The sequence below is a fragment of the Notolabrus celidotus genome, chromosome 7, assembly GCF_009762535.1.
Source record: "Notolabrus celidotus isolate fNotCel1 chromosome 7, fNotCel1.pri, whole genome shotgun sequence".
NCBI classification, from domain to species: Eukaryota; Metazoa; Chordata; class Actinopteri; order Labriformes; family Labridae; genus Notolabrus; species Notolabrus celidotus.
In genome coordinates, this window is record NC_048278.1 from 29,482,806 (window position 1) to 29,491,883 (window position 9,078).

At 44.9% G+C, this 9,078-nt stretch overlaps 1 protein-coding gene across 3 annotated transcripts in view; it reads right to left on the reverse strand.

The window, feature by feature from the left end:
- Nucleotides 1-7,400, reverse strand: part of fat1a (FAT atypical cadherin 1a) — an 88,312-nt gene extending 80,912 nt beyond the window's left edge. For 2 of the 3 annotated variants that reach the window (XM_034687940.1, XM_034687938.1), the window contains exons 1-2: nucleotides 5,503-5,602; nucleotides 708-3,997 (exon numbers count right to left, since the gene is read on the reverse strand). In XM_034687940.1, the coding sequence (XP_034543831.1) occupies nucleotides 708-3,969 (3,262 nt within the window). In that variant the 5' untranslated portion in view covers nucleotides 3,970-3,997; nucleotides 5,503-5,602. Of the gene's footprint in view, nucleotides 1-707; nucleotides 3,998-5,502; nucleotides 5,603-7,289 lie in introns of those variants that run through there. The other variant, XM_034687939.1, reaches the window with a different exon arrangement.
- Nucleotides 7,401-9,078: the final 1,678 nt, after the last annotated feature.

Genomic DNA, 9,078 nt, shown 5'->3' on the forward strand with positions numbered 1-9,078 from the left:
TTAGACATTAAATATGTATAATTCAGAGAGAAATTTAGTCTCACGGAAAAAGTAGCATTAAGCTGCCCTGGAATGTGGTTACCACATTCAAAAGGGGGGCGGCCAGCCAAGTCCAAAACATCCAAATCAGGTGATTGCAAGGTTTTGGGCAGGAACTCCTGGAATTCCAGACTGCTTATTTTAAGCTAATTTGAGTCAGCTGTTAAAATCATTCTGGGCAGCTGGGTACGTATTAACATTTTTCTGAAAAATAATAAGAAACCCACAAGCAAATCCTGCCTCCAGTATTGGAAATGTGCTGGTGTAGGAATGCTATTAGAATATTTTAACCTTAGGTCCAAAAGATATTACTAATTTACAACTGGAGCGATTTCAAAAGGTTCTTACAGAATGAGAGCATAGCTGCACACCAGAGAGGTGAAATCAGTCAGTCTTCCTAGTACCACAGCAACCACTCAGGAATGTCAACACAGGTCTGAGAGACAGCTGGTCCATCTGCTCATGCCGTCAATTCTCCAAAAGAAGAAAAATGACTGGAATCAGGACCCTTAACCGTCTGCAGGAAGACTCCCTTTACCTCACTGTTCCACAAAGCATCATGGCTGAATAAACTCCAACTGCATGAAGCTTTCCCAATGCAAATTCATTCAAGCTGCCCACTTCAGGATTTATAACAGGCTTCACATAAAATGAGAAAAGAAACTCACCAGTTTCCTCATCGATGGTAAATATCCCCAGGCCGGATCCATCTCGTATGGAGTATCTGATCTCTCCATCTCGTCCCGTGTCCTCATCCTCTGCCGATACAGTCATCACAGAAGTCCCAACGAGTGCATCCTCTTTTATAAATCCCTTTTCCACAAACGATCGGAACAAAGGCCGGTACAGATTCTCATTTACGTCCACGACATCCACCTCGATGAAACAGGTTGAGGACAAGGACATGGGCTTCCCTTTGTCTTTAGCTTTAGCTGTCAGATTGAACACCTGCTTGGTCTCGTAATCTAGGTTTTGCACAATCCGCAGAGCACCGCTTAGTTTGTCCACTTCAAAATTCCCGTCTCCATTATCAGTAAGGCTGTATCGTACCTGACTTGAAGGTCCTACATCAGGATCATGAGCTTCCAGCCACATAATCACAGTACCAATGGGAAGGTCTTCGCGAACTTTCACACGGTAATTTGGGGGAACGAACTTTGGTGGGTTATCATTCACGTCTTCCAAGGTGATTTTAAGCGGCACAGTGGACACTAGCTGAGGCTCATTCACAGCCTGGTCACGTGCTGCGATCTTCAAGACATAAACTGGATGGAGTTCACGATCCAGCGGCTTGGTCACAGTCACCACACCGGTTTCCTCATTGATCGAAAAATGATTGGTCCCTCCCAAAATAGAGTACCTCACAACTCCATTATGCCCTTGATCTTTGTCTGTTGAGTCCACCTGGATGATTTCTGTTCCAACAGGTGTGTTCTCGCTTATTTCAACAGAGTATGAATCTTGCAGAAACTGAGGGCTGTTATCATTTGCATCTGTGATCTTGATGCCCAAGAGGCGGGATGAGGATTTCTGCGGTATGCCCAGATCATACACTGTGATGTTGAGAGTGTAATAGTCTGTCATTTCCCTGTCCAGAGGAGAGTAAACCAAAAGCCAACCGGTTTCCATATCTACAATAAAGCGACTTTCTGTGTCTCCTCCTGAGATAACATACACTAGTTTCCCATTGAAGCCACTGTCAGAGTCTGTGGCACTCAAATGGACAATCCGGGCCCCAACAGGGAGGTCCTCTTTAACTTCAATAACACTGGGGAAAGACTCTGCATACTGGGGAGAGTACCGGTTTACTGAGTGAATGTCCATTAAGTTGTCATCCGGCTCAGTCTGCGTGTGGATTTTGCTGCCCTGGAGTAGCTTTTCCGCCAACATGGTAGCGACACCAGTTTCAACACATTTCAACTGGACAGGCTTGCGTGCCGTGATGACAGTTATGTTCATGATCATAGGTTGAGTCTCGTGTTCGGCGTCAGTCGCAATGATCCGTAAACTATGAAGGGACACTTTAGCTGCCTCCCCCTCACTCAGCGTGTGCTTGAGTGAAAGCATGCCAGAGTTTGGGTTCAGTTCGAACAGATCGAGGTCATTCCCAGCTTTAATATAGTACCGTACCAGCTGCAGTTCATCAGCATCAATGGCAGATACTGTTGTTATCTGCTCTCCAACGCCGTGATCTCTGGGCACAGTCACTTCACAGTCCACATTTTCAAACAGAGGCTTATTATCATTGAGGTTATTTAATGTTACAGTGACGGACGCCTCCACCTCTCTCCGGAAAGGGGATCCCCAATCAGATGCCCTCACTTTTAGATAGTAAATCCTTGGCATGAGCTCATAATCGAGGACCTCTGAGGTACTGATGACACCAGAGAAGTAATCGATGACAAATGGCTGAGGGATCAGATTGGTAATGCTGTAGGTCACGTAGCCATTCTCGCCTTTGTCTAGATCTGTAGCTTTAACTGTAACCACACTGGTCCCTATGGGTACATTCTCATCAACAGTGGCCTTGTAAGACGTCTGCTGAAACTCGGGTCCATTGTTATTCACATCAATCACATCAACGATTACTTTTGTGGCCGCTTTTTTGTCACTGGTAATCACATCTAGCTCAAATCGCGGGGCAGTGTCAGCATTGATTGGTCCTGATGTGCTGATTAAGCCTGTATCTGGATTGATAGTAAATCTGTTCTTGTCAGATTTGTGTCTAAAAGCATATTTTAGCTGTGGATGCTTTGGCATGGCTGTTACCATAGTGACAGGTGTGTGAAGAGGGGCAAATTCACTCAGATTGACTCTGTAAACGGCCCTTTCAAATACAGGAGGGCCCACTTTGAACTGTGCTGAAGTGACATGTACCAATTTAGCAGATGAAAATTGAGGGGGGCTGCCTTTGTCCTTCGCCTGTAAAGTGAGGTTGTAACCAAAAGGCTGGCTGTCCCAGTCCACCTCTTTGACTGCTTTGATTTTATACTCCTTGCTCCCGGGGCTGGTTCTCACAGCTTTGAACTGCTGAAGAGGGTCACCTGCTACAATACTCAATGATGCTATCTCTCCATTTGGTCCCTGATCACTATCCTCCACTGTCACAATAGCATAGGTGGGGTCATGGTCTGCGTCGGAGGGTGCTAAGGTTACCGCAGTGATTACAGGTGCATGCTCATTCGCCTGTTCCACCCTCACTGTGAGTTTGGCCATGCTACTGAAACCACTGCTGCCATACAGCTTCATCCCTCTGTCCACAGCGAGGATCTCCAACTCATACAGCTTTGTCTCAGAGTAGTCAAGTTTACCCGTCAGCGTCACCACGCCACTTGTTGGATGGACAGCAAACATGTCCGTCCACTCCCTGAAACTGTAGTAGTACTCTCCATTTGTACCGATGTCTGCATCTGTTGCCGTGACCTTGGCCACGCTTGAACGTATGGCCGTGTTCTCAGGCAGAGAGATGCTGTAGGATGTTGGCGAGAAGAGAGGTCTTAAATCATTGGTGTCCAGTACCTGCACCTTCACTCTAGTGCGACACTCAAAGTTAGTGCTCCTCTCTGACGCCTTAACAGTCAGCATGTAGTGGTCTTTAACCTCCCGGTTCAGTATGGCAGTGCTGCCTCCTTTGGTCCTTATTCGCATAAAACTGAAATCTCCCAGCAGGTAGTCCTCTGCTTTGAACAAGTTCTCATTGTCTCCAGAGATGATTTTGTACCGTATCTCCCAGGTTGGGTCTGTGATGTAGATCCCCATCTTGGTGTGACTCTCTAAGTAAGTCTTAGCAGCAGAGTTCTCGTATATGGTGGCATTGTAAACAGAGTGGGTGAACTGCATGGAGTCAGCCCCCACCGTCCTTTGGTTCCCTGCGCAGCCACAGAGGAGCTGCAGGAGCAGCACAAGCAGTGAAACCAAGTGCTTCCCCATTATCGTACCGTGATCTTCACAGAACCACCTAGAAAGACAAAATAAAAAAGGTCAGTATCAAACATGCAAAATAAAGTACAAATGAAGCAAAGTGGGGTTTAAACTAAAACAGATTAAAACAGCACATGAAATCATTTTCCACTATCATCCCCCATGGAAAGATACTCCTAATGCTATAACCATATTCCTTTCTTCTCAGTGCACTTTCCTAGACTCCTTTTAAAGTCTTGACAAGTGATAGACCAGCTGATGAATAGCCAAATATGTTCCATGTGGAAATAAGATAAAGCAGAGCAGGCAGTCAGGTGAGGGGATCTAAATCTGTGCTTTCTGCTCCCCTGTCTGCACAATACCAGATGCCAGCTATGTGCACTCCATGACAGAGGAGTCTAATTTAAACACAGGCTAATGAGTTCAGGGGGAAACTGGCAGTAAAAGCAAATACATCTTAAATGTTCTTTGCACATTTGATTACACATTTAGTAATGCATTATCTTTATCTTGCATGCAAGAAAAAATAAAACAAATCTGTCCACACACTGAGGATTTCAAAGTCTATTTTACTCAACTTGCAACAACTGTATAACACACCGATACCACCAGCAGTGACACATTTACAGAAAACCTCTCCAACTCATCGAATACAGTCAATGGTATAACAACTGGGGGAGATTGCGGTGAAACTGCTTTAAAATTGCACATTCATTCGTTTACAGCCGCTTCATAACCTCCTGAGCTGCGTGGGAGTCCGTACAAAGACAAATCACAGCAAGACGCTGCTGTGTCTGCACAGGAGTGATGGATATAAACGCGACATTATTTACTTTAGGCGTAGTAAAAATGACCCAACCATGGTTTAGTTATTAATGCATCATGTAGGGTTAATAAGTAACAGAGTCTTGCTTAAGTTACCTCAGATCTTGATGTATCCCGGTTTAGCCTGCAGGTACAAAAGAACCATCTGCTTGTAGGCGACCATTGTAAAAAAAAAAAAAAAAAATTCCAGTGAAAATCTCAGCTTCTTCTACTTTAGTTTTTTGCGTCAAATGCACGGAAATTGCTTTTTAATTTGCGCAATTCAGTTCATCTGCACGCGGAATAAACTTTTTTTATTTATCATAAAGCACGGGATGTTTGAAGAAGTAAAGTTTGGTGCCTCCAGACTGTTTCATTTCAAACCCCATCCCCCAACTTCAACCCGTTTCACTTTATGAGACGATGGCAAGCCTCGCGCTGAGCAGAAATATGCTCCAAACACTTTTCCAGCAAGCAACGCAAGAACTACTGTCCGGATTAAACTGTGGGGAATAAAACCACGAGAGTTATTCAAACGGTGATAAACGGACACTTCTGTAGAGGCTGAACTTCCCCGGAGAAGCAGAGCGAGAGAGAGCAGAGCGGCGCCTGGTTTCTTTACGCGTCCACAATAGCGAGAGCGAACCTACCTCAACTTTTCAACACGTTCCACAGACAGAGACACAAACCCGCTCAAGACTCAAATACCACCATACACACAAACAACCATCTACATACCTCTTTTTGTATTAATCTCGCATATTTGGAGGTTTTGCATGTAGTTTGAGTAGTCCAAATCTCGGCATGGTAATACGTGGACCCGTCTCCTCTCCGTTACTCCATCTACCACCACCACCACTAGGCAGGCAGGCAAGCAAGCAGGCAGGCAGGCAGGCAGGCAGTCTCTCTCTCTCTCTCTCTCTCTCTCTCTCTCTCTCTCTCTCTCTCTCTCTCTCTCTCTCTCTCTCTCTCTCTCTCTCTCTCTCTCTCTCTCTCTTTCTCTCTTACTCTCTACCCTCACCGCTTCCTTTTCTCTCTCCCACACTGGAGCTGCTGGTATCTCTCCGCGCTGCGCACGTCCGGATCTACTTTACTGTCTCGCAGCGGGACCAAACCTCCCCACGGTGAACCCAGGACCTGGGTAGAAGCCTAAACCTTCCTTAGATTTACTGTGACTACTTTCTGTGAAGTATTCTTTTTAAACACAGATTGAGCTACACAAAACCACATCGATCTTAACTTGTACAAATAAGAACATGTTCTTTAATAAGGGTCATTTTACAGGAATTATTTACCTCTCAAACTTTCAAACCTCGTTCACTCGCTTGATTTATTAGTTTTATTATTATAATTATAATTAGTATTAATAATGCCTTTCCCCATAATCTAATTCTGGCCCTTTAAATTGTAAGGTTATGTGTTATTCAGCCATATAAATGTAATTTCCCCCATCCATATAGCTCAGTTTCATTCCATGTGCGTGTTTCCATCTTAACTTATCAAATCATTGCGCTAAATCTAACTAGTTCCCTGTGGTTAGGTCACCGCACATGAGATAGTCCCTAAACAGAGCAAAACCTTGTTCATCCCATATGGGTCTAACCTAAATCCACTGTTCAAGTGTTCAAATGCAGCCCAACACACTTTATGTGCCGCTACCAGTTCACTTAAAGCGCAAAAAGGTGAGTTTATTGTGACCTCAAGCTTGTGGTGAGGAAACAAACACTACAAAGACAGTTGCAATTAGATGAGAATGTATGCGCGCTTTGTTGAAAAATGACCCGTGGTTTCACATCATAATTTAGTTGTCAGCATAAAGAGGAGAAGAAACTCTATTTTCCAACCAGAGCTCGCAGTTCGGGGCATCCCTGATGATGATAAATAGGCTTATAATACTTGCAAATGCAAACTTCCTCGCGCGTGCTGTTGCATTTCATGAGTTTTCACATCAATTCTGGAGATTATCCTCCTCTCATTACTCTCACTAATGGTATTGTTTTTAAAATCCTGGTTTAGGCTGGAAATATAGTGCCCAGCAGAGCGTCCCGGGGCTTGTATTTTGGCATTAGAGCAGGGTGACTGATGGTTGAGGTACACGCCATGCAGACGCTGATCCCATCAACCCCCCACTCCTCACAGACATACAGACTGCCTCCAAGACCAGAGCTGCACCACGTTCCTTCTACAGGAGCTACAGGAGTGAGGCTGCTATGCGATTGATGGCGCTGTCTCACTGCTCTTTCCCGGACTGCAGTGATACAGCTGGAGCGCTTGCAGAAAGCCTTTGCTGCATGCAGCTTGACAACTTGTCAACTTGTACTGTTACTGCCTGCGTGTGAGCGCGTTAAGCGTGCGTATTTGCGCGCTTGGATGTCTGGCACAAGTCATACAGAAACATGTACTTATCTTTTGCGTCTTCTATGAGATGCTCCGAGTTGAGCACAAAGTTTTAGAGTCGCTTTAACCTCGGTTACAGTAGAAAAGCCCAATCCCCATGTGTTCAAATCTGACTCAGATCTACTCACCAGACCAGCTGGATGATCGCCGGCTGCCGCTCCAAAACTTCACATGAATCCTAGCAGTTTTTGATGAATATATTTCGCAAGCATCTCTCAGATGCGGGAGGCTTCTCTTTGTGGAAATCCGTCAGATTTTTTTGTCCTCACTCAGTCCTTTCTCGGTGCTCTGAGCCCTCTGTTCCGCTCCGCTCACAGTCATCCCACTTGGTGGCTTCAGACAGTAGAGCTGTAGGCTACGGATTGCCTCGCTCCTCTCCTGCACAACGGTTCAGGTGGAGTGGCATGCTGTTGCTGCCTTCAGGTGGTATCGGAAATATCGCATCCCAGATAGGAGCGCACAAGGTGGGAAAAAAAAGGAAAGAGCTGTCTTGATTTCCTTGTCTCCCGTTTGGAAAAGTGGCAGAGCCTCTGAGGGGGGCGGAGTGAAAGGACTCAACAGCATGATGGAGAAAGTGGTGTATTTGATTATTGGGCCATATGTTTCTTCTTTGGATTTGTGCTTATCTAATTATTTGTCAGACAAATCCCCCTTAGGCTAATGCATTAATGAAAACGTGACTTGCAAGTCTGGTGCATATTTTATTCTTCTGCCTGGCCAAGAGTAATGCATTTTTTTAATAATGAAGAGCTATTAAAACATATTTTAATGGCTTCTTTTCTATTATATCTATTCCTAAAAACACATGTCTAAGTCAGAGATAAAAAACAAAGCTTGAAAGCAAAGGAATATCAGAATATCCTGAAGCCACCCAGGATTTGAGAGAGGGGATTTGACACCTTCAGTTTGGATCTGACGTCTGGGATCCCTCTCTCCTATTCCCTGCGTGCCCAGCTCAGTGTGCATCCTGCTGTTTAGCTGTATTTATCTTGTACAAATCAAAGCAGCCGCCTCACTGAATTCTTGTACTTTTTTTCAATTCATTTAATTTACTAATTTTATTCAAGAACCGTAAACCACTGCCTGGTTTTCTAATAGTAATCAGCAGATACACTTGAGAATCGGAAAGGCAAGCGTCTTCATCCAGCTCCTCGAACATGTGGTTAAAGACTAAACTTGACACCGTGCTGTGAAGTTGCTGCCAAAAAATGCCAGAGCATGGCAAAGCGGAGTCAGGGGGGGATGGAGGGGCTGCTGGAGCCGGCGGTTCAGCTCCAGCGTGAGAATCTCTGCCTAATGTCCATTCAGCACTGGCTCATTAAAGTCACATTTGCCCACAGGCTGAGTAAACGAACAAGACCTATGGGTTTGGTGTGTGCACACGGGGAGGGACAAGATTAAGCTTGTGTGTCAGAGAGCGAAGTGTGAAATGTTTCATCTCTCTCTCCTCTCTTTTTGGTCTCACTTCTATCTCTCAGCCCAGTTTTTTGTCCTGGACAATGTTCGATGTCTGAAACAGCCGTTTTTTTTTCTCTCCCTCTTAGCCTCCTCTCTGATCTGCCTGTAAAGCTTTAATTGAATTCAGGTCAGGTGATGCCCAGGGCTGGTTCCACTGCTTTGATCTTGCAGAGTGTTTGCAGTCCTGGCTGCTGGGGGTCAGGTCCGAGTGCCTTATAGACATTATGGATGTGCACTGTTTGCATTGGGGAAAACTTCCAGGCCCTTAGTCACAAGTTAAATCAACTACAGAGAGAAAAATCAACATTACTTTGAACCAGGAGGTACTGGGGAGGCTTTTATTGGAGATTACTTCCTTTTCTCCTGTCACTCTGTCTTCATTTGCATGAAAGCTCAATGACTGATCAAATTTAGCATCTAATCTCTATTTACATGAAAGTAACCAATCTGTGGGCATAG